General features: G+C 35.5%; 1 protein-coding gene across 1 annotated transcript; it reads left to right on the forward strand.

Annotated features, from left to right (window-relative positions):
- Window positions 1-26,529, forward strand: LOC147068925 (cryptochrome-1-like). The gene is made up of 9 exons (XM_085951563.1): window positions 1-173; window positions 4,547-4,798; window positions 6,023-6,207; window positions 7,877-8,048; window positions 9,295-9,520; window positions 11,808-11,948; window positions 19,513-19,664; window positions 20,792-20,994; window positions 25,364-26,529. Exons 1-9 carry the CDS (start codon window positions 1-3, stop codon window positions 26,527-26,529), a joined length of 2,670 nt encoding a protein of 889 aa, XP_085807689.1.
- The last annotated feature ends 957 nt before the right edge of the window (window positions 26,530-27,486 follow it).

Raw genomic sequence — 27,486 nt, forward strand, 5'->3', positions numbered from 1 at the left:
ATGGGGACGCCATCTCGCGACAAGCATACTGTGCATTGGTTCCGCAAGGGACTGAGGCTGCACGACAACCCCGCCCTGAGGGAGGGCCTGAGGTCTGCCACAACTTTTCGGTGTGTCTTCATCATCGATCCATGGTTCGCGGGGTCCTCCAACGTTGGGATCAACAAATGGAGGTGAGTGATCACCGCAGCATACTACAATAATTAATGCTCTCGACTTTGCTGTCGTCCGGATTGTGGCGCGAAATAGTCTCATTCTCTAATAGCATTGCTTGTGTTAGATCTTAATTTTTTTTATTATATGGTCCGTCTAGCTCAGATGGTGAAATTATTTTTTTCCACGAGACGGAGCGATAATTTTGGGGATTTCATGAACCGGAACGGCGCTCCAGTCATTTCGAGCCCTAAATATCACTAAATCACAATTATTTAGGTACAATTTTAATTGTAAATCTCTTAAAATTTTTCAGTATCGAATAAATACAAACCAAGAAATACAAAATTAATGGGAACTGGCTTACTCTGTTGGTTGTGGTATTTCCCTCGAGTTGAACCAGTGACGTCCCGTGGGGGTAGGCATATTGAGCGTCGCTTGGGGGCGGCAGTTACTCAAAGGGCGGCAGACCGAGGACAATCATTTGGAATATATAGAAATAGCTATCTAAACTTAGTAATAACAAAAATATCTTTCCATTAAAAAAATCAGCTCACTGGTTTTGTCGGGTTCGCGATATCTAGTTTACTTCCGTTGCTCTTCGACGTTCTTGGTGACCAGAAACGACACGTGCAGATTTGCGAATAATTAGTCTGATATTTTGTTAGTAATGTGTACATACAACACATTGATGATAAAAATAATGTATAGAAAATGAGGCGGCATTTTGGCGCTGTATAGGGGCGGCATTTTATCTAGGGACGACACTGGCTTGAACACGTTAATACAACAATAATTTATTTTCAATGACTACGTCTGTATCATTATTATGAAACGCGATTTCAATATTTTAATGACAGACTTTGCGTTTTATGGCCTGACAGTCATAAAGTAGTTTGCTTCAAAACCTCGTTCCATGGCGATGGCTTTTACATTTTTTACAACGTTTCTATTAGCTCGTATTCTTGTATTTCCGGTGGTTGTTTGTCCAGTACAAATCTTGCAATCGATTTTTAACTAACTTCCCGACTACCTAGACATTTGAAACTTTTAGAATATATCAGAACACGATGCCAATTCTTTCAATACTTTTAGCCATCTTTAGGCAGAATTGAATTCATTTTCAGTTAATTCTGTTTTGTATGAAAAGTTATTTCGGAAAAAATCCGTAATCCAATCCACTATCATTGGTTGCTAAGGGGGTGGTCCTAGCAATTAAATTATTAATATATACGTGCGTTACTATGGAAATCAAAATGACATTTCAGTATTCTATATTTCTTGTTTGTTTATTTTTTTTATTTACTTCATATCGAGTACAAGTTTGAGCATATTGAGCATAATAATTCAACAGAAAATTTAAAAACGTTGTATATAAAAAGTTCTTTTTATCTTGTAATTATTATCTTATTAATCAGTTCTGTATGTGTACCGTTGGTCCAAAAATGTATTTTTTTTTAAATGCGGCGCAAGATGCCGAAATGCGAAACTCGGGTCGCAAAAAAAAACTCAAAAGAATAGTACAAAACTTAAATTCATTAGAATTAAAATTAAAATTCCAACAAGTACCTTCGGTCGATAGTGTTAATATAATATTTTGTATACACAATGTTACTAAAGGAAAAAATCGAAATTAAAAAAAAAATGGCCGCGACTTTGTAACCACCGTATTGTCAATTTTTAGCGACACCTTATGTATTAATAACAAGCTGTTTGAATATAGACGTGATTATAAGATGTTATAGAAAGGCACATTTTACGGCGCGTGATTTCGAAAGTCACGTTGTTAAAAGCGTCTAGCATTTGATTTCTGGTATTAATTTTGTATCACTGGCGTTTAGCTAGGGTGTTTATTTTATAAACGGGGGATTTTTTTAACCCATCACAAGCGCGTTGCGCGCACAGAAATATGGTATGCGAGTCCATTTAAAAATGACAGTAGCGAAGGGTGGAGGTGGGCTGTTAAGATCCGCCATAAATAGTGCACATTAAACTTTGTTAGTCATATGTATTTGTTTTTATTGAAATATGATTACATAATATTCAACTTACATATGGTGTTGATTAGTTTTTAAAAATCAATTAAGCCCTGCCTAAACCAAATCATAATAGTTTTGGTATACTTACTTTGGACGATACGACAAAATTGTGCACACGTTTTCATTTATACTTATTTGTTTTCGTTGGATTAAAATACATAGGTATTGTCATATATTGTTGATTCATTTTTAAAATTCATTAATCCCTGCATAAACCATCTTATAATAGTATAATAGATAAAAAATATTATTATATCTATAAAAAAATGCAAAGTTATGTATGATTTAATTGCATAATTTTAGATATTTTATAGATAGACGGGTAGTTTTTTTTACTATTAGGTATATATTATTGCTTGGTTTTTGCAGGGTTTAATTGAATTGTAAAAACTAACCAACACCATCTGTAAATTGAAGTAATATTTCAATGAAAGCAAATACGTATGACTGACAAAGTTTAGTGTGCACTATTTATGGCGGATCTTAACAGCCTACCTCCACCCTTAGCCACTACAAAATAATATCCATCATATAAACGTACATAATTTGAAAACATCTCATGCATATGTAGGTACCCAAATAATAAAAAAAAAATACCTACGGGCATTTCTAACCGAGTTCGTAGCACGGTTGGGCATGACTATTTTAATATCTTTTTTAGTGCTTATAATCTTTTTTTTCGTAAAATATCTATTATAAAAACGTAAAATACAATATTTTGGGCCTGGACGATTCGGCGCCGGGAAAACTGGGCGCCACGCAATCGAATAAAATTTCGAAAATAAATAGATGTTCGTGAATTATAGGTACTTTTAAAATATATATTTAATATTATTATTTATATTTAAATTATTATATTATTATTATTATTTAATACTTGGTGAGAATTTAAATATGCACACGTAAATAATGTTTTAATTGTGCATATGTTTAAGTTCCAACGAGAAGAGGGTTCTTTTATTTTTATATAAAGCCCTAAACATCATAATTCTCAATCCAAAATAAAAAAAACATTATATTAAGAGCAAAATGAATTAAAACTATTAAGTGGTATAGAGAAACTGGTTAAACATTTTCTGTATAAAATCCTGGCGTCTAGTATTCCCCAATATTTTTTGTTCAGTAAAATACTGAAGATTAACAAACTTCAACAATTCAAGTCCTGTAAATAATATGACCATCCTAAGACCTTCTTTCAATTAAATACCACGGCCGCAGGGCTCGAAATGGACCGAAGCGTCGTTCCTGTTCGTGAAATCGGTAGCTAGATATACCACAAAACAAAAAATATAACACACTTATTTTTATAAAATACACATACAATTCGATAACTATGTTAATATTAAGCAATTATAATTGCGCTCCGGTTCATAAACTTTTCCATTTCGAGCGCTGCAAGCCTACCTACCTTTAACAGTTCCCTTCGCCACTGGTTAATGTAATGAGAATTTACGTATATCTCAGCTATATATATAAAAATCTCGTGTCACGATGTTTGTGGTCGAACTCCTCCGAAATGGCTGGACCGATTTTTATGATTTTTTTTATGTATGTTTTTTAGGTATGAGAATAGGTCAACAAGTATATTTCATATCGCTAGGTGATTAGGGTATCTCTATTCAGAAAATTTTTCTTTTATTTTTTTGACAATCTTTTTTTTGTATTTTTTTTTATAATTTGGCAAAAAAAATACCTATAACCCCAAATTTTCACCCTCCTACTCCCACCCTCCCATTTTTAAATCGCGATTTTATTATTTTTGTATGAACAAATTTAACCGTATTTCAAACAAAACGAAATTATTTATGTTGTTGAATGACAGATAGCGCTACGTCCGAGAAGAATTCAAGAGAAGCGTCGCGTCATTTTGACATTTCATTCGGCATATCACAACGCAGTGCGTGCAAAATTTTGTACGATTTATTTTAATTTATCTATTTTTATGTGCGTGTATTACAGTGCACAATGCCAGCAAGAAGCAAGGGGGCCATTTGGGCCGTCGAACTAATAAAGCAACAAACATGCAAAATAGTAGAGCAGAAAGAACAGACGAACAAATCCAACAAGATAACAAAAACTTGCGTGTAAGCATGTCGCAATTGCGTGCATCTCAATCACAAGAGGCACGAGCTGAACGAAATCAACAACGACAATTGGAACGGAGCCAAGCGCGCTAGTAATATTATATTATCTAATATTATCTAGCATTTTTATTTATTAATAAATCATAAATGGTAAAATAAAATAAATAACCAAAACTTTACTATAAAACTCATTTTATATAATATAATATAATCCGAATATACGAATGTTTCCCTTTGACATTATTTACATTTTACAATTCGTTCGGTCAGGTTCCTGCTGCAGTGCCTCGAAGACTTGGACCGGAGTCTGCGGGCGCTGAACTCTCGGCTGTTTGTTATCCGCGGCCAGCCGGCCGATGCCCTCCCCAAGCTCTTCCGCGAGTGGGGCACCACCAGTCTCACATTTGAGGAGGACCCAGAGCCCTTCGGAAGGGTGCGCGACCACAACATCAAGGCCATGTGCCGGGAAAGCGGCGTCAGCGTCGTCTCCAGGGGATCGCACACTCTCTACAAGCTGGACGAGTGAGTATTAGGTACTAGTTGAAGTACCAAGGTTTATATTATTATACTAATTATTACTAGGACCAGTATAAACGTCACCACAAACAATTCAACTAGCTATTTGTGTGTGAAACATGTGACTGATTTGTATGAAAAGTATTGTATTAGCCTGGCTTATCGGTTTGTCAAAATAGTTCAAATTGTTCAAAATAGACTATCATAACACCTACTTACAACGAACGGTCTTATAACTAGACAACATAAGCGTGCCGTTTTTGAAATTTGGTTGGGTTCGAAAGTTTTCGGTCAGATTCGAAAACGGCGGCCCGTCTTACACGTAGCAAATCGCTAAAATGACTTTCAATATGAATTATTAAATTACTTACAATATAAATCGCGCATTACTATGACATCTCATCTGATTCACTGTTCTGTTCTGAAAATAATAATTATCGCTGTAATCCGACTTAGCACCAATGTTTATTATCAAGTTTTCCATAATAATATGTCTGACTATTCCTAAATCACTTACCTTGTAAAAATATTCGATTTTTATATCGTGCTCACAACATTTTTTCCATTTATTCCGAGTGTAATTATTAAGGAATAACAAATCAAAAAATGTATGTTATGTCATATTTTCGATTCTTTACCTTCCAAATGGTCCAAATAGGTACTTACGCCAGTTGCTTCGTTTGCCGATTTAATAATATTATATTTTCAAATCGTACTGTTTTTCCATCACTTTTAAACATTCGGTCTCATTAAAAAAATAACTTCTCGTGCTTGTATTTGTAAACATTTTTTGTAACACCCCAATCGAGTTGGGAGAGATTGTCGTAATTAAGTAGGATGTCCGTAGCTTAATTGGAAAGCACACTGCCGAGAATCCAGCAGTTACAGCTTCAAGCGCGTCGTATTTTTAAAATGACATTTCTTTCTAGTGGGTATATTAACGAGATCTTTTTAAATTATGTACCTTCAATATTATGATATAGAATATTACATTCTCAAATCTTGAGTCATATTCGTTGAATAGTAAAAAAACATAGTTTATTGATTTACATAATTTGGTAAACCTCATAAACATACATATTACCCATTAGACAAAATATGTCGCCGGACTTATAATTTGTAATGTTCCCTACGTGTAAACTGAATTAACAACTGGTATGTAGGTATAGAAGAAGGTTTTTGAGGGGGAAGATATGTTTGGTTACAGCCATATTTTTCTTCTTCCACCAGAATAATTGAGAAGAACGGTGGAAAAGCGCCAGTAACATATCACCAGTTCCAGTCGGTCATTGCGGACATGGACGCGCCTTCGGGGGCTGAGCCCGTGGTCACCTCGACCACCCTCGGAGACGCCACCACCCCCGTCAGTCACGACCACGACGACAAGTACGGGGTGCCTACCTTAGAGGAATTAGGTGAGCTATTATCGCTAATGGTTTTGATCTTATTATTGTATAATCTTCAATATCACGTAACTCACTGTGTCGAAGATCAGGCGCGCTCACAGAAAAAAATGTTTGGAGCGGGTTACATTTTGAAAAAAAATATCCACAATATTTTTTAATTAATTTTTAAGACGATTGGAGAAGGTGGGGTGGGGTTAACATTATCTAACTGGTGCCACTGACTGACATTCCCCGACATCCAGACACTCATCAGTCATCACTTTTAGTCATCCGATAAACACCTAGCCTGCAGCCATAACAAAGTTATTGCGAGTTGTCTCATCCATAAATGGTTATCGAATGCGCGTAAATAATTATTACTACTGTCCATTTGCATAGTCCACGCTATCTTGTCTTTTAGACATGCAGAATATCAAAGCAAAAATTTGAAGCCCCAGATAGTTGGGCCGATTTATGAGTTCCACGGGTATTCCACTGGTCACAGACCTCGCATGTTGTAGAATGCTGAGAGAAGCTAGCCCGCTGAGAAAACTGTTCGACAGCCAAATTGTCCTGTCATGATCCTTAGTCACGAGGTCCTGACGAAGCCTGACGGAGAATAAAAAGTAATATTTCATTTTCCTAATTAATTTGCACCTAATTTTTCCGTTCCTATGGGTGCGTACCCGAAACCCTCCCTTACCTCTTGTGATCGCTCACAGTACCAAAATGCCATGAAGCGCATTTGGGCACCTGAGTAGTACCTTTAAAAGTAACCTCCACTTGTGCATAAAGTGTTCAACCCAAGGCCTGAACAAAAACGATGCGAAAAGTGCGAGTGAGAAAGTATTCGGCACCCTTATGATCTCTGCGACACGCGCTAGAGTAAGATAAAAGGTTTACAGATGAGCGAGATGATTTGCTGTGGTGTCGCCGCCAAATTTTAGTTTGTTGCTTAACTAAGCGTCGATAACCTGCGAGCACGTGTTGCTAAAATTGATATTTTTTTGTGTTAAACATATAGTCAGTGGTAAATATTTTTAATTAATTAAGTAGAAAAGATGGTTATGTGTGTTGTATTAAAATGTGGTAGCCGTACTGATAAGGAAGAAGATGGTATTACATTTCATATGTAAGTTGATACATGTTAGTGATAATTTATTTGTATATTATTATATATTTTAATATCAGTGACCTAGTGTTTCTTTAAAATAACTTAAATTATGGATATCTTTACCTAATGGTTGCATTTTGACCGCTTAAAAATACCATATAACGTAAAAAAATAGAAAATTATATTTTAATTCTGAGCGTCTAGTGCGAGCACTTTGAGCGAGCACTAGCGAAATGGTCTATGGTCTCAAACATTTGCGTACGAATGCGTTCGCTCGCCCACAAACCAAACGCACGGCACGCATCTTCATTTATCAATGCAACGGGTGGCGTCTAGATGTATGTATCTATAGTCTAAGGTTCAACCAATGTGTGTGAACTAAAAATATAAATGTGAAGCCAGTTATCATTTTTATCAAGAATTTGAAGTGACATTTGCTTTATGACTTAATGGCGGCCTAGTTATAAAGCCCGAACAATACGAAGTATCCAGAAAATCGTCAAATATTACCAATATTTAATGCGCGTGTCGTTCACGTAACAAACTTAAGATAATAATATAATCATTGTGTCGATTTGTTGGCAGGCTTCGACACTGACACTCTTACACCTCCGACGTGGGTCGGCGGAGAACAAGAGGCTCTCTCGCGGCTAGACAAACATTTGGAGAGGAAGGCGTGGGTCGCTTCTTTCGGCAGGCCCAAAATGACACCTCAATCACTCCTGCCGAGCAAAACTGGACTTTCACCGTACCTCAGGTATGTCAACTTATCATCATCAACCTGTTTCAATCCACTCTTCTTAGTTCGTTATTCTTCAGCATCGTCAGAACTAAATAATATAGATTTAATAACTAGGTAAGTAATAAAAGTATTTTCAAAAATGTGTGCGCATCTATTATATACCTACACAAGACTGCTTTCGGCCGCTACGGCAGATATCTAGGTTAGGTTTGTATCGAAGTATTAGTGCTTATTGTAACATACAGTTTTGAGAGACTCAATACATACCGAGTGTGTTTAGGAAAAAGTGCGTAACCCTCGATTTTTCTAAAAGTGCTTTTATTAGATATTAACAATGTAACAACTAAATACACGTTCTGTAAAAAAAAGTAAGCCACTAATGCCGATTTATTATCTAAATTCAGGTTTTAATTGAGCTTTAATTAAGTTTTAATTTAAGTAAAAAAGCATTTACTCTCAATTTTAATGATTTTTTCTATAATAACTTTTAATTATCAGTAGATCAAAAAGATATTACACCAAATCATCAATCATCATGCACCCAATGTTTGTGCCTATTTTTTTTATTAATATTGAACCAAAATCATTCAAAAAACTTTTTTGCTTCTCCTGTAAAAATTGATCTGTGTGGGTTACGCCCTTTTTCCTAAACACGGTCGAATTACATTTATGATTAACTATCCTCGATAGTCGCCGATAGCCGTCTTGTGTATTGAATAGATCCACCTGGGCTAAACCAGACACTGTTCGCTGCCTGGCCGTTTGCACTGTGGTTGTAATATTATTATCCTTGTGATTTTATTTTATAACGTTTTATTTTTCTACCCTTGCCGTTGCCATTGAATACGCATATTGATTGAGGCGCTAAGTACCAAAAAGTAGTATTGCCTGTGGTTATTAGTCATTGCAGTAAAATTGCACGAAGCAGACATTTTGAAAAATGTAGTTTTACAGTGTGAAGCAATCTCGGCAGCTTCCATAATTTTAGGAATTAAAAACTTGGAAGTGTCAACACACCGTCGTCAGCCATTCAATCCATAACGCGCCAACGGACTTACAACGTCGCCAGATTTAAATATTTTGCTGTATTTTTTTGACTTGCTTGAGGCACTTAGACCATAGTTGACGTTATTGGCGTTGGTACGTAGAATATTTATTACAGTTTTTATTTTTTTGGTACTTAGCGCCTTAATAAAATTAATACACTTAGGTATTCACTATGATTATGGATATATTATATTATGAAATTAAACCTCTCTAGGTTCGGATGTTTGTCGACGCGTCTTTTCTACTACCAGCTAACGGACTTGTACAAGAAGATCAAAAAGGCGCGACCTCCTCTCTCGCTGCACGGGCAACTGCTGTGGCGGGAGTTCTTCTACTGCGCTGCCACTAACAACCCCAACTTCGACAGGATGGCTGGAAACCCCATCTGCGTGCAGATCCCATGGGATAAGAACGCAGACGCCCTATCTAAGTGGGCCAATGTGAGTGGCATTTTCTTGGAAGTTTTATAAGTTCTTATCAAGTGACAAAAACGATTTTTGAAAAGTAAATAATTAGTATTATTAAACATCGATATTTCTTAAATAATTCACCCAGGCAGGTCCATCGCCCATCGCCTCTTATGCAGGCGCTGCAATAGCGATACTCAATTATTATTATAGTCCGACAACATAAAAGTGAATCTTTTGATGTTCGGTTGTGTTCGGCTCTTTTCGGCCAGTACACGAGCGTCTAAGAAGGAAACAGACCGTATTACACGTATAAAATCGTCAAAGTTATTTTTAATATGAATAAATTATTGTCCACAACAAGATCTCGGTGATAACAGAAAGTCGCTTTAGTCGCATGTAGGAGATTTTTTGTGTTGTTATTTTTTGAGAAAACCAATCCGGCCAAATTAAGTTTCTAATTTGCGTATAACAACTCTATTCTCAGTAATTCATTTAGAAGTCAAATTATTATTCGATAATTAACAATAGAAAAATATATTAAAATAATTTCACCTCGAAATTATTAGTATTATGATAGTTAGGTTAATTAATACTGGGTTTTGTCGTTTTGTCTATTATCTGCTACTGATCAACGTAGATCAACCAACGAGTAAAAACGTCAAGCTGTAAAAAGTTTTGATTATCGTAAGATCCAGTGACTGGAGTCATATAAGATAGGATAAGTATATGCTCAGAATATCAGTCCTATGCGACATTTCTTTTACCACGGGAAAAAACTCGGCTACAAATCGCAGTCCTCAGTTCCCAATAAATACGACAAAATATTCATCAGAATCACCACCGCCTTGCGCTACAAATAATTTTCCAGGGTTTTTGCAAGACGGTTTCATAGGCCCTGGCCGAATTCAAATTAGCAATACCCGATGTGGGTATAAGAATAGTTTTCAATAAGGCATATTCTCTCAGCCGGCACAATTTTCATTTGACTAGCATCAAGTAGAATAGTTTGCGTGCCAAAGTCCTTAAGAAACCTCGATAGTAAATGCGAGGTATCCGTAAATAATCCTGATTTTTTTGTATTATATACAAATTGTCAGCGCTCGAAATGGAAAAATTTACGAACCGGAGCGCTCGACAGTTTTCTGAAGATTTTTATCAAAGTTTATGTGTTTTTTTTTTTCATAAAAATAAGTGTGTTAGATTTTCTATTATATGGCCTATCCAGCTCAGACGGTCAAATTATTTAGTCCACGAGACGGAGCGATAAATTTACAGATTTCACGAACAGGAACGGCGCTCCGGTGCGTTCCGGTCCATTTCGATATTGTAAATTTGCATAAAATAATATAGCAGTGAAAACAATACAAGTTTAACGTTTTCTTTTAAGAATAAGAAGAAATAAAAAAAATTCTAATATTTAAATTAACAAATTAATCAATAAAAAGATTAGGACAATTACAGGTTTTTTTTAGGTCCGAATGATTGGGTATTAATGTGAAATATAACGGACGAATTCTGGCAACTAGGCGAGTAAATTAATATCAAACATGTTTGAAATCCAATGAATCTGGTCTGCGGGTTTAAAAGTCACATATTTGGGGTGCTCCACGCGACAAAAAGTCCAAAGATTCTAAATCCAGTGACGTCCGGTGGGGGTAGGCAGATTGAGCGGCAGTTACTTGAAAGGCGGAAAATCTAAGAGAATCATTTGGTATAATATATAGAAATAACAACCTAAACTTAGTAATAACGAAAATATTTTTCCATTAAAAAATTCAGCTCACTGGTTGGAAACAAAATGTATTAATTAACATAAAAGGTTTAACATGATTGTAATTTTGTTGTCGAGTTCGCGATGTCTAGTTTACTTCCGTTGCCTTTCGATGTCCATGGTAACCAGAAACGACACGTGCACTAATGATACAAAATACTGTATACAGAAATCGGGTGACATTTTGGCGCTGCCCAGGGGCGGCATTTTGTCTAGGGACGTCACTGTCTAAATCGCCTGACTTGCGTACCAGTGGAGCACAGGCATTATACCCAGTTTTAGGGTGACATTGATACGACCGCGTTACAAACAATCGAGTTCGTGAGAATGGCTTCACGGGACAGGACATGTGTTACTGATATCACCAGATTCCGTTGCCGTGTCCGACCTTCCTTCACCCTGCAGTAGTGCAATAAAAGCAATCTACGTGCTGCAGGACCGAGAGAAGTATGGCCCAATCCCAACAGGAATTAGTAAGTAATAAATAATGTCCTGACCACGGAAAGTCATTGCAATTGTGTAAATGTGTTCTGTTGTTTATTGTAGGGTCAGACGGGATTCCCGTGGATCGACGCAATCATGATCCAGCTGCGCGAGGAGGGATGGATCCACCATCTCGCGAGGCATGCGGTCGCCTGCTTCCTCACCAGGGGCGACCTCTGGATCTCCTGGGAAGAAGGCATGAAGGTAATCATCAGTCTATAAATACCTACCTATGTTTACTGCTACTTGTGAACTTTGCGAAGGCATTTCTTGAATGTAAATATGTATACCAGTGATTCCGAACTTTTTTCACGTCATGGCACACTTTTAAAATTTAAAAAAATCAAGACAGACTGAAGGATAACCTTTCGCTATTTTCAGACTCAATTTTAAATTTAAATTTAAAATTTTATTCTACCACGTTTTTATTAGCTCGTGTTCTTGTTTGTCCAGTACACATTTTTTCTTGTGTGTCCAGTCCTAGCAACTAAATTATTAATATATACGTGCGTTACTATGGAAATCAATGTGAAATGTCGAAATGACATTTCAGTATTCTATATTTATTCAGTATTTCTATCAAGTACAAAAAAAGTATTTATTAATATATAGAATTGTCAAGTTTATATGATTCAACAGAAAATTTAAAAACGTGGTATATAAAAAGTTCTTTTTATCTTGTAATTATTTAAAATAAGCAGACAAAGCACAATAAATAGATGTGCAAGTATCATTTTTTGAGACCCACGACGGTCGAGTGGCTTACGCGTCTGCTTATAATTTCGTGGGTAACAGATTCGAATTTTGGGTCTGGCAAATACACATATTGTTTTCCAATGTGCGTTTGGAGACAAGTATGGACCTAATATGTTGAGCAAGTGGCTAACACCCATTTTCTAGTTTAAAAAAATCTGTTAATATAAACCTACACTCTGTGGAGGCCCATATGTTCTTCTTAGGACCGGATATGGCCCAAAATATGGCACAAAAGTTATCATCTAATTTTCTTGTATTGGTACTCATAGATTAAATATGTACCATTGTTAATGGCGATTTCATATTTTTTAGTCGAGTGAATTTTTAACCGTTGGCAAATTAATATTCTTGAAAAATTGTAACATAAAGACCTGTTGACTTAATTTTAAACAAAGTCAAAATTATCATCATTCGTGGTCGATCCACTGCTAGCAAAGATCTCTTTTATATCCTTCCACTCTTCTCGGTCTCTACTTCTTCGCTGCTACGGAAACCCACTGAACTGTATGGGTACCACTAACCAGCGGGTGTTAGGAAACCCAGTGTTGTTTAGTGTATTTTGTCTATAAGACAAGACAGCACGGACGATACAAACGGACACTAATAATAATTCTAGCCGTTAAGTCACGCGCATTATATAATCACTTAGATGCGATAAAACGCAATAAATTAGTTACGCCTGCATGCCAGGTGTTTTTCTCTAGACTAAAAGTGAGGAGTGTCTGAGTATAGGGAATGTACCTGTATTCGGTGGACGGGGTAAATGTTGGTTAGATTCTGTTAATCCCACCTCCTCCCGCCGTCTGAAAAAAATAATTTAAAAAAATACTGTAGATATTTTTTCAAAATTGACTCCTCCAACAATTGTTTTGTTTGCGCGTCTGGTTATGTCTGGTGGAAATAAATTGTATTAATTAAAATAAAATATAATATTACGTATTATAATGTGATTTATTTTAATTAATTTGTTACATAAACGTGATGGACGTTGGTTTCCCTTTGTAGCTTAAAATATATCCAATTTTAAGAATCGGTTGCTATGTACGTCGCTTGCAACGTTTTATTTTGTATAAGATCTATTATTAATATTTCATCACGTTGTCAATTGCGTAGTCAGCAATTTGTTATGAAAGATGGCACCCTCGCCACCGTCGACCAATGATTGTGTTGACAACGCAATGCCGGAGCACATTTTGCGACATGTGCACTTAAATAAAGCCGCCCAAATTTAAAATCACGGCCGCATTGAGAATAGGGCCGGATTAGACTTAGACTTTTAATTCGGTCAGATGTTTAATGTAGCAGGGCTCGAAATTAATCAGACCCTAGACCACTTCATGAAATCATTGATAACATCACTCATTCTCGCGGAAAAATACTCTTTTTGTTCTTGTTAATCCGACCAAAAGAAAAAATAATTACAAGATAAAAAGAACCTTTTATATACAACGTTTTTAAATTTTCTGTTGAATCATATAAACTTTACTTGACTAACTTAAACGATCATAGAATACTGAAATGTCATATTGACATTTCATTTTGATTTCCATAGTACCGCACGTATATATCAATAATTTAGTTGCTAGGACAATCCGCTTAGCAACCAATAATGGTGTCGAAATAACTTTTCATACAAAACAGAATTAACTGAAAATGAATTCGATTCTACTTAAAGATGGCTAAAGGTATTAAAAAAAACGCAATGGCATCGTGTTCTGATATATTCTTAAAGTTAAAAATGTATAGCTAGTCGGGAAGTTAGTTTAAAATCGATCGCAAGATTTGTACCGGACAAAGAACCACCGGACAAATAAGAATACGCGCCAAGAAAAACGTTGTAATAAAATACGAATGTTATTAATAGCTGACGATAAAATTAGTTACCTATAGCATCATCAGCATGGGTCGATTCTATCCCCTAGCAGCCATTGCGTGAGTAATAAAATCGGAAAGGCAATTTAGCGATGTTGATATTTATGGAGTTACCAACTTGACTATGCTTCATGAGTTTGGTAAATAATTGAAATTGTTATGACAATTATGATGTATAAGAAAGGCTCATTCTATTTACAGTTTACGTCATTTATGCATCAAACACATTATCATCACGTTATGTGCTATCACGTGCTGTCACAGTAAGCTGCCTCTACAGGAAAAATATGTAATGTCGTTTTTCTTGGTCGGTACTTAAAATAATGTTATCAGACTGATGCTCCCATTCCCGTAGCACATTTTTGACCTTTAAATAAACATTGTCAGTAAGCAACAATTAGGTCACCTCACGCGTATTGCGCTACATCATGAACCGCACTAGTCAGTGAATATTTTTTTTATATCATCTGCAGGCTTACACATTTTCGTTTTTAGTAGTTTTCTCTGTGGATTTTCTATTAAATTATTATCTATGTCTGCTGTTTACGTCAATTATCAATGGTATACAGGTTGGCTTCTGTTCAAAATATTATCTATGGATGTAATATTGCAAATTATTTTAACCTACACACACTTAACACAATAATGAATAATAATACATTAGAGTTGGCATTCATAATCAATGAATTTATAGAGATAATGATCATTATAAATCATCAAAATATTCTGCGGAATGACGAAACCATAGACCAAATTTGTCGCCGTGACAGCGTATAACATGATGTATTTGAAGCATTCTACGCAGAAATGTGATAGACTGAGTTAGGCCCTATATCCACTCCCAACTGTAATGTTAATAACGTGTCAATATATTCTTTTCTCTTTTCCTGACAATATTGTATGATGTGTAATTTTACGATGCGCCCCTGCCCGGTTTATTGTGAGTCAGTCGCTATTATGCAATATTATGTTGATTGCGTAAACTTTCAACCCTCTGTTTAAAATGTCGTCAAGTCTGAAATTATTTCGTTCAATACTTATACTGAATGTCAAGTTTACGTAACAACTCAATTTATTTTTTTAATTATTTACCAATTTCTTACTGTCAATCATTATAGCTTTTTTGTTATTGCGAGATGCATAGTAAGTAAAATGTTGTGTAATGTTGAACAAAATTTGTTTATCAATTATAAACGGCATAAATTATGCACATTTGAGACATTAGTACATATTTCATAAATAAATGCATATTTTAGAGCTTTTGAATTTTAATTTTAGTTTTTTTAAATTATTTTATCGAAATATAACTAAGTTAGGAAGGTGGATAGTTTAGATGCACTTGCATTTTTAATGCCATCTCTGAGCTGTGGATTTATCAGAAAAAGTGAATTAAACTCAGGCACTTTTATTTAAAGTTTGCCCAATCACCTATGTGGACATTGAGAGGTCGTTTTCCGCTTATAAACAAAATACTGACAGATACCTATGCGGAAAAATTTAATTCCAGAGCATCATAATATTGAAAAAAATATTATTGTACTTAAAAATATTTTTTTTCGGGCGAAAAACAGAAAATAGTATTTAGGATAGGAATAGTTAAGTGTGTCGTTTTTGTTTTCTAAGTTATGTTTGGTTTTTCAATTATTTGTACTTGTAAAAAAACTATTTTGAAAATTGTAATTGATTAACTTTATATTCATTGTTTGTGTTTTTTTGTTCTGTTATCGTAATATGTTGAAAAAATATTAACTAGTTATTCGATTTTTTGTAAGTAATATTGAGTAAAGTGGGTATTTACATATTTTTCCCACAAAAAATGAAAATTTTTAACTACATATTTCTTCGGTTTTAGTGCATATTTTAATGATTTTAAGTGCATACGTGCATGCATACAATCATGTTTTTTGTTGCATATAAATCCGCTCCCTAGTTATTACATCAACATTCTGGATGTCAACTTTTTCTTTTTCTGGTGTTATGGAACGGTGGGATCATTTTCAAATAAACACTTTTTGTATTTAAACTGATTTTATTAGAAGCGAATTATTATAATATAATAATACGAGTATATAAAGCAGATTACATTTTAGGCAATAACTTGTTACAGTATGGTTTGATACAGTGAATCAGCAGTCGATGCGTCTTTCTCTAAGGTTGAATTTAAACTGAATAAAGAATTATTGTGAAGATATTAAGGGCGGACGTGCTCAGCGTGGGTCAAAATGGAGCTTTTTTTCTATTTTCAAAGCATGATCCTGGACATACCTTAAATGTTGTAGATAATTTATTTGTATAATTTTGAAGCCTTATTATCCTTTATATTTATTTTAAACATTTGATGACTGCATAAAGTATTTTTATTACATAAAATAGTATTCTTTTAAACCTCTCGCTCTAATGTTTTAGAATATAGTCATATTTCGGTACATAACTGTGCAGTGGTGTTAAGATTTTTTTACATTTATTAATTTTTAAACGCATTTATAAAACCGTTAGTATAATTTATGACGAGATAATTTTAGTAAAATGTTTACGATAAAAAAATATATTGATAATCTCTGTGATCCCAAATTTGATAAGAATTAGGCATTTTGTTATTCAAAAAATGGGCAATATTAACACATTTGAAGATAATTATAAAGAAACTAATAATTATAAGCTATGTCTTTGACCATTCAAGTGTGATAAACATCCTACGAATAATGATTGCTTTATAATAATTATTGACCTAAGAATAAGGTAGTGTTTTTTTGAAATACGCCATTTCTTTTGTCATCCCCCAGTAGTTAAGCTACAACATACGGCCGTAGCCATAAATTGACAAACTAAAATTAAAATACTTTATGCAGTCATCAAATGTTTAAAATAAATATAAAGGATAATAAGGCTTCAAAATTATATAAATAGATTATCTACAACGTTTAAGGTATGTCCAGGATCATGCTTTGAAAATAGAACAAAAGCTCCATTTCGACCTACGCTGAGCATGTCCCCCCTTAAGTATATTAAAAAACAAATATTGACATTCTTAGACAACAATATCCGTTGGAGGGAAGTTTGAAACAATAAGCGATAAATCGAATCGTTATCAAACGAATTGCGAGACATTCATTGTACTTACTGCTAATTAACATTTCGACTGTAGAAAGGGAAAAGGACGTAACTCTCAGTTTTTTCAAAATAGGTTTTATTGGATAATAACGTTGTACAGTGTAAACGACTAAATTCACGTTGTGTCCAAAGGAAGTAGGCTGCAAATGCCGATTTATTATCTAAATTTAGCTGACCATTTAATAACAAAGAACGAAATGAAATGGGAATAACGACTTAAGCATCATTTTTGTTGGTTTTTTCTTTAATTAACTCAATAATTAATATCAGATTAAGAATATAAAAACCAAATTATTAATTATCATAATTTTACGGTTATGTATATTTTGTATTTTAACTTTGACCTAAAACCTTTACAAAACATTTGTGTGTTTCCTGTAAAATTTTATTTGTGTGGATTACGTCCCTTTTCCATTCTACAGTCGATTGGATAAAATAATATAAATATAAGCTCAGATTGCCAGGCTATAACTCTGGACGGACCAATTTTTGGCCACTTTTTTGAGCACTGCTGGCCGTATATCATAGATAATACTAACAATGTTGCCTTCCAAGGTCAATTGTTTATCAGTATAAACCACTTACTTTATTTAGCCCCACAGGAAATAATCCAAAGGTGTCAAATCGCATGACGTTGGAGATCAATTGACTGGTCCATTTCTAGAAATCAATTTATCGCCATATTTTACTTTTAGTACGTTGTGCCATCCTGTTGAAACCACATCTCACGCAGATCAATATCATCGATTTTTTTCAAAAAGATAATCATTGATCATGGTCCGGTAATGATCTCCATTGACCGTACCGCGAGCTCAGAGTTCATTTTTTAATAAATTAGGTCTGATGATGCCACCAACGTGTAAATAACACTAAACGGTGCATTTTTGTGGATGTAATGGAAACGGTAGGGTCTCTTCTGGATTGGTCTCACTCCATATGTTAAGCCGAAAATAAGTCTCAACGTTGAACGCAATTTTCCGATAAAACAATGGGTCAGTTTCCAAAGTTTCAATAACTGATTTTCAAAGTAAGCTGTACTAGAGCTGAAAGTCACATATTCAATATTGTTCAGGAGAGCAGTTTTAATATAGTTAATCTAATCTAGTTACACTCGCCACTCACTCGCGTTCCGATTAAAACTCCGTATGTTGGACTTCCGCACTTTTGCAATTAATCTTTTTGCTATCTATACATTGAAGAAAGAATGGCTTAAATTGGACATCCACTCTTTTAGCTCTAAAGTATTATAATTAGACTACCGTCGTTTTAGAAGTAAATAAAGAACTTTTTATATACAACGTTTTTAAATTCTGTTGAACCATATAAACCTGACTTGACTAGCTTAAACGATCAAAAAATTTGTATTTGACATGTCATATTGATTTCCATAGTAACGCACGTATATATTAATATTTCAGTTGCTAGGACCCCAGACCCCTAGCAACCGATATTGTTGTCGAAATAACTTTTCATACAAAACAGAATGAACTGAAAATGAATTCAATTCTACTTAAAGATGGCTAAAAGAATTTAAAAATGCATTCGCATCGTGTTCTGATATATTCTAAAAGTAGCTAGTCGGGAAGTTAGTTAAAAATCGATTGCAAGATTTGTACCGGACAAAGAACCACCTGACAAATAAGAATACGAGCTAAGAAAAACGTTGTAAAATGATAAAAATGTGAAATGCACTTTAAGCTCTAATGCCGTGTCTACACCGACAACAAGTTGCTGGCAACCTCATTAATTGCACGATAATTATCAAAATTTGTTGGGCCAAAAATTAATTTAATCGAAATTCAATGAGGTTGCCAGCAACTTGTTGCCAGTGTGGACACGGCATAAAGTACAGTAAATGGATCGTGATTCATGATGATTTTCAAGACTATACTAACCATAAATGTTAACAATGAGCCCAGTATACAGCCCGGTTTGACAATTAACTCATTCGTAAGTTCTATCTAAGTAAAAAAACTTTTTTCAACAAAATACATTATAATTCTAAATGTTAATTATTTGTTATTATCAGGTCTTCGAAGAGTTGTTATTGGACGCCGATTGGTCGGTGAACGCGGGGACGTGGATGTGGCTGAGCTCCTCCTCCTTCTTCCAGCACTTCTTCCACTGCTACTGTCCCATCCGCTTCGGCAGGAAGGCTGATCCCAACGGAGACTATATAAGGTACATAATTATCTATTTCTCGAGCCATTACTCTATATTTGGTACGGCGAGCACTACTTGTTCAATAGTATGAGGTCATTAGAGAAGTATGACCTCTCATCATGACAATATTGTCAATAGTGAATAGGAGACGAATGCCTTGTCCACATTGGCAACAAGTTACAGGCAACCTCATTAAATTTCACGATAATTGTCATAATTTATACGACCATAAATTATTTTAATCGAAATTTAACGAGGTTGCTAGCAACTTGTTGCCAATGTGGACACCGCTTTTAGACTTGGTTATGATATGAGCTATAATAAGGTATAGATACTCAGTGGACTGTACAGAATTTTACAAATAAAATTAGTATTTAAGTATTTTTCACCTTTCTACTAAAATGACACACTTGACACTGCCTCTTGGATACTACTGTATGCGGCAGTGGTGAGGGGTGTAGGTAGGCTGTTAAGAATCCGACATAAATAATGTACATTAAACGTTGTCAGTCATTCGTATGCATATGTTTTATAGAACTAACACTATAATTTACAGATGGAGTTGGTTAGTTTTAAAAATCAATATATCCCTTCCTAAACCAAACCATACTAGTTTTGGTATACTTTGGGCGATACGACAAAATTGTGCACACTTTTTCATTCATACTTATTTGTTTTCGTTGGATTAAAAATGCATATTGTTTGTTATTTTTTTTAAATTCATTAAGCCCTGCCTAAACTTAACTATAATAGATTAAAAATAGTATTCTATCTAAAAAATATCCAAATTTATGTATGATTTAATTGCATAATTGTAGATATTTTATGGACAAACGAATATTTTTTGACTATTATGCACAATGGTTTTGATTAGGCAGGGTCTGATTGAATTTTAAAAACTAACAAACACTAACATGACTAAATGACCAACAAAGTTTAACGTGCACTATTTACATTGGATCTTAACAGCCTACCTCCACCCTTCGCTAATGCCGCTGACTGTATGACTGCGGGTTAGAGGAGTCTATGTTTGCGTTTCCATGCCGCGTCACACTACTCATATTTTCTTGTATTGGAACTGCAAATGAAAACAACATTTTAAAGTGTATTGTTATTGAACTGTTATGTTTGTTTCATGTCCTCAGAAAGTACATTCCGGCTCTGAAGGATTTCCCTACGCGCTACATCCATTCGCCGTGGATGGCGCCCGACGAAATCCAAGCGTCAGCTGGCTGCATGGTCGGCAGAGACTATCCGCGCGCCATGCTGGACCACGACGTGGCTTCCAAGTGCAACGTCAACAGGATCAAGCAGGTCTACCGTCAGCTTGCCAAAAATAAGAGCAACTGTAAGTTTCACTAAATCTTCTTCTTTCGTAGCTTGCCCTATTTATAGACCTACAAACTTATCTAAAGAATGGACGGGGGAGCCACATGGTGTGTAAATTCCCACCTCCGCTCCCGTTATGTATATGCAGCCCGTCATACGCGGCCGGCTAACATAACCCTTACGTGTGCCAGATCAAAGAATTTAAGCCCTCATTTTGTCCCGAGCAGAGCCGCACGGGACTGGTGATGCAACCTTGCACCGAAGTGCGAATGCATGATGTTAATTTATATGGCAACTATCAGTGACTTTAATTTGAAGAATCGCAAGGGGAGTCGAGAGTGTCCCGCCCCCCGTACGCTCTGGCGAATTTAGTAAAGGCCGCAAAATTGGCCTCGGTTGCCACCATGTCCGCGTGTCCTATTGGGCCCGAATGGGGTCGGACCCCGGTCGAAAACTACCCAATCAAGACAGAATCTGACATTCAAATGACGTTTTTAAAATGGCGTCCACATGATAGTTCGTATGTCCACGCGGAGGGGAAATACAGGATGCCAACCACATCCTCTGGGAATGGCCATCGGGCCATCCGACTTGGTTGCTACAAATGCCAATTATCTTGATTTAAAAAAAATTGCGGCGTCTTACTGCAGACGTGAAGATCTATTCACACAAATTTTGCTGTCCGTATGATTAGCTTCGTATGATTAACTTATTTGTTACATACACCTTAAATCCTTTTTTTAATTTTGTAATTTCCATGTGCTCTTCTCTCCCTGGCACTATGCATTAAAGTAAAATAAAATAAAATTAAAAGAGCGTAGCAACCTTAGTCTTGGGTATCTGCTCCCAGGACATTCCCAGCCATACATTAAATAGATGCTTCACACGCCACTATAGTGTCCCGTGATACGCTCGATTAAGACCGAGTGTGGTGCGGGGCGTGTTTGGTTTGGAGGGATTAACTTCAATAGTCCGTAGTTCCATTTTTGACCGTTCTTTAGATAAGTTTTTAGGACTGTAGATGCCACGTGGAACATGCCATCAACCAAACTAATCCCAGCAATGACGTACCTAGGTAAAGTGCTGCCCATAGGCAGACTTTGCATGGCGTCCCATTTCACTTTTCGTCTCAAAATGTATGCTAAATTACTTTAAACATACAAATACCATAAATTAAAAAAAAATGTTACCTACAAATCATCTACAGATGATTTAGAGCATTTTCACAAAACCTACTCTCAAACAGCAGTTGTTTTAAATACGTGGAACCCCCATGTATTTTTTTTAAACTCAGATGTCATTACTGTCTAACTAAGCAACCGCATCGGTCTCAGGGCTCGAAGTGGACCGGAACGCACCGGAGCGCCGTTCCGGTTCATAAAATCTCCAAAATTATCGCTCCGTCTCGTGGAAGTATAAATTTGACCGCCTGAGCTAGATATCTCATATAATAAAAAAATCTAACAGACTTATTTTTATAAAATACATATACAATTAGATAACAACGTTAATATTTTCATAAAATTATCGAGCGTTCCGGTTCGTAAAATTTTCCATTTCGAGCGCTGATCGGTTTCTTCATGGAAAACTGCCACTGCTTTCAAAAGTTGTAATGATCATAATCGTTCATTCATTTGCCACCCCTAAGTAACGTATGACCAGCCAACTCCCAAGGGAAATTATTGAATCCCAGTCCAGTGTCTATATCCAATAACTTTATTTCCAGGGCATTATAATTATTATTAATTAACCATTTTTTTTATTCAACGAATAATTCATAAAATTTAAAAATGTAACAGTCTAATTATTGAACATACATAATTTTGAAAACATTTCTGAGAAAATATATTATAACCAATATCAGACACCCCGCAGGAACCGAACCTGCATCTCTCGGGTATCGCGCCCACGCACATAGTCCACTATACTAAAGGAGTCATACTTCATTTTAACTATTGGCTTTTCAATACTCACTGAAGCATGGACGCGATACCCGAGAGATACAGGTTAGATTCTTGCGGGGTGTCTTACTTTTTTCAAAAAGATTTTTTTTTGTTTATAATATTATATCGTCACTGTTCTGGCAGAAGACACTAATTCGAAAAAATGACATATTGAGTTAGTTTTACCAAAATGTTCCTTGTTTCAAACTTTACCGTCTGGAAACCGTCTTAATAAATAAACAGTCATTATTTTAAAGTCATCCTTTTTGCGATTACTTAATAAACTCACATGATAGACCATTTCAAACATTTTAACAACTTCAAAGTCAAATTACTCAAAACTAGTATTATACAGTTAGTGTGTTCTGCCAGAACGAGACGATATTATGTTAGAGTTTTCCAAGTGCTCAGGGACCCCTCGTGTGTAAATCCGGTCCTGTTTATTACAACAGTATAAATAACAATTATCGATACCTATTTCCAATGTATCCATAACAAACTTATAATTATGAATTCTTCTTCTTTTACAGCTGAGGAAACTTGCAGAAATGGAAACCTAGTCGGTAAGTTTCCTGATTTAATATTTTTTTACTCACCGAATGGCAATACTTGAGACGTCCATCCATTATTAACTAAAAGTTATTGAGTAACATCATCAAGGATCCGTGCTGAATGAAGGCCTCCTTTAGCTCTTTCCACTGTTCTATGCCACTAGTTATTTGCTGACATGAACATCTGCCAAACTGTATGAGTTTGTCAATTCAGTATGTTTTCTAACGCCCCCGTCGTCGTTTAACGCCCCTTGGGTACAACACTGTACGACTGCATTTTTCCAGCAGTTATAGTCGGATCATTGCCATTTCATCAGCTTTGCAATTTCCATCACATCGTGTACTCTTATCTACCTCTCTATCAGTTGGTTACTATGGTCTTTCCGCGTTATGCCTAACACTCGCCATTTTATGCCACGTTTCCTTAATCGTAGTTTTTGGATATCACTTACATCAAAGGTCTCAATTGCATACGTGCGCGTTGATTGAACACTACGCTTGAGACACACAGTGGGATGTCACTTTTGAAGATACTATTCCTGCGCCTTAAGGTGAAGCCTTTACTGAGTCTTTTTTTTAAAGAGGCACCTAGCGGAAAAATACGAAGCTTGCAATTTGAGATTTTTTTTTGATAATTTACAATTTCAACTGTATTAATTAATAAATATGTATCTGAAAACATTAAAAAGAAAAATATTTTTTATTTTAGGTCAAAGATAAACTTACAATATTGTAAAAAATGTAATAAAATGTGAATTTGTTGAATCGGATCGCATCTTATTATTACATATATTTTAAGGTCATATTTATTATTAAAATGTAGTTTATTAAGTTTTCTAAGCATCGCTTAAGAGATTTTTGAATAATTCATAGTTTTAATATTTTTTATATCTATTTTAAAGAACATCGATTTTTATAAAAAAATATAAATGTGTATAGCTTGAAATCCTTTTTGTTTATATCAAATTTTATTTATGTATGGTCACAATATTGAAGCTTTATTTGATATAAATAAAAAGGATTTCAAGTTATACACATTTATATTTTTTATACAAATAGATATAAAAAATATTAAAACTATGAATTAGTCAAAAATCTCTTAAGCGATGCTTAGAAAACTTAATAAACTAAATTTTAATAATAAATATGACCATAAAATATATGTAATAATAAGATGCGGTCCGATTCAACAAAGTCACATTTTATTACATTTTTTATAATTGTACCTAAGTTTATCATGACTTAAAATATTTTTTTTTTCTTTTTAATGTTTTCAGATACATATTTATTGATTAATACAGTTGAAATTGTAAATTATTAAAAAAAATCTCAAATTGCAAGTTTCGTATTTTTCCGCTAGGTGCCTCTTTAAAAATGGCTCAGTAAAGGCTTCACCTTAATGCACTCCATTCCAGTTTGATTCTGCGAGAAATCTCGTCATACATACCTCCAATTGATATTTGTTGTCTAAGATAGAGGTAAAATTATTGTTAACCCGCTCACTTTGAGTGCCATTGATGACGATCGCCTTTGGTTCAGTAAAGCAGTTTATCATTACTTTTGTCTTTGATACATCTATCTTTAAACCTGCTGTGCGGCTTTCATTTGCAAGCTCCTGCACCCTGTTCTAAAGGTCTTCTGGGTTGTTTACAAAACCAACCTAAATTACCTATATAGACCGCCTTTAGAATCAAATCCTGATTCAAGGTCCAATCAGTTGAGGTTCCCCGTAATATGAAATTAAAATATACTTGACCATTCCATTTAAAATTATATTAAAACAGGTTTTATTAGGTTAGTTCCACTACAGAAAGCTTCCTGTATTGACATGTTACTCAAGTGGTTCCAAATCCCTTAATTAGCAATAAATCTCATAATGATTTCTTTGATGCAGTGCAACAGTTGAGTCGTCCGAGCACAGTCATGTCATCTCCCAGCCCAACGTCGGTGATCACGACCGTCAACCCCTCCAAGTACCTGTGCAGCACGTCCCCGCCAACCACCAACATCCACTATGACAACAACAACGGAGAAAGACACAAACAGTACCCTGACAACAGGAAGTCCCTCCAAGATGATTACGAGAACTGCAACAAGACTATGGCGGGAATCTTCCAAAACGAGCGTCAGAGGAACAACATGCCTTTTAAGCAGATTGTTATTGTGGATCGGGAGTATGAAACGATGCAGTCTCGCAACAATCGACGCCTGGAAGCTGAAATTGACAGAACTATCGAGAGTTACGTTTCCCGCACGCAGGAGAGTGAATGTTGCATGCGTCACCCTTTCGACAACATCAACGAAGGGTACGTAATAAACAATCGCTACCACGAACGACCGAACAATGTTTCGCAGAGTTCATATAGCGATATTGTAGACAACTCCTTTTCAAAGTCACACTATTCCAACGCTACCTCTCAAGACGACAACACAATTCTCAGTGGTTACTATTATAAAACTGGTGCCGATACCAATAGATACGTAATGGCCAACGAGAATGGATACAGCGCTGTTAATCTCAACGAGGGATCATTCGAAGTTACGAAGAAGCGGTACGATCTGGCGGAGAAAGGACGTTCGAAGCAGCCGTTCGCGAATGAGCATCAGAAATACAACGCAGATATACGTAGAAAGAGCGAAAGTGATTCTTCGGACAGTTACCAGGACCAGAATTACGACAGTAAAGTGATCGACGACAGGATGTTCGACAACGCCTGTCACAAAATGAGAAAGAACTATAGTTTCAGAACTTCTCATTCGACATACGGTTCGCCGAAATCGATGAACTACGGTCAGACGCAGAATTATGATAACGTTCCAAGTCCAGATTTTAATTACAGTTCTCCCATGAAAGAGAGCCCTGACAGCTCCGGCGGTAGTATGGATAGTCGCCAATATGGGTCATCTGGGCATAGCCGTCACGAGTGCAGCTTGGCCGAGGAGAACGTTCGTTTTCAGCAAGGCAAGATGGTGGTCATGCAAGGCTGTACTCGGCCTGATGACGAACGGACAGATTTTGACTCCCTATCTCAGTCTATTGACTCCCTTAGCCAAGCTTGAGTACTCCACAGACAATAATTAAGGATGCTTCAAATAAAATCGATACGCCAGTAACATGTGGGGATTTAGTGTAGGTAAAGAAAAACTTCTCAACTGTTCACTCAACAGTTTTGTACTGCTTTTGTACAAAAGCAATTTAATTAACTTACTTATATCATGCAAGGCTATTCTAACATATCGTGATAAATAATGATATGTCGTATTCAGGCAGTTAGTTATCCCGGGAAGTTAACTGTGGTCTTTTTTAACACGGCCGCTCATAACCGCATCAGCCGGAGCTGTCAATAATGTCGTTTAATAGTACTGCAGCATATTTTTTTAACACGTTATACTAACTGATTCTACTGGGAAACATCTGGAATCCAATAAGACGCAGTGTCGGGTGTTGTCAATAATTATTATTGTAGATAATAAGACGGAATTGTCCCGAGTGATATCCGTGTTATTTTGAATCAAGAAAAGTAACAGGTGTTACAGTGTTTACTAGTTAGAATAACCCTGCTGAGATCAGAGTTCGTGAAGAATTAATGCGAGGAATTCGGATCTATTAGAAATTTGAACAATTGGTAACATTCGAAACAAATGAATTGATTATAACAATTATTAATGCTCATACATATTCTGTAAATCTCTTTTCGGTGAAGAAGGCAATTTTTCCTAGTTAAAAAAAGCACAAAAGAACAATTCTCTAATTTTCTTTAAATTAAATAATTTTATTGGTACCTTTAACCTAACAATTGTCTTCGTATACTAATACGTTTAAAAACTTGAATGGTCAGGCGTGGAAGCATCCATATTTTTAACAAAATTGAGCTCGTCCCTCAGTGGGTATCTAAATATAAATCAGCCAAATCCTTCGATTGGAAATACCCAAAACCATTAAAACTATCGAGTTGTTCAATCCATGTGTATAAAAATTAGCTACGAAGCAATTTAACCTTATCAATGCCAGCCAAT

The sequence above is a fragment of the Rhyacophila brunnea genome, unplaced genomic scaffold, assembly GCF_057557595.1.
Source record: "Rhyacophila brunnea isolate RB1 unplaced genomic scaffold, BYU_Rbru_1.0 scaffold_24, whole genome shotgun sequence".
Lineage (NCBI taxonomy): Eukaryota > Metazoa > Arthropoda > Insecta > Trichoptera > Rhyacophilidae > Rhyacophila > Rhyacophila brunnea.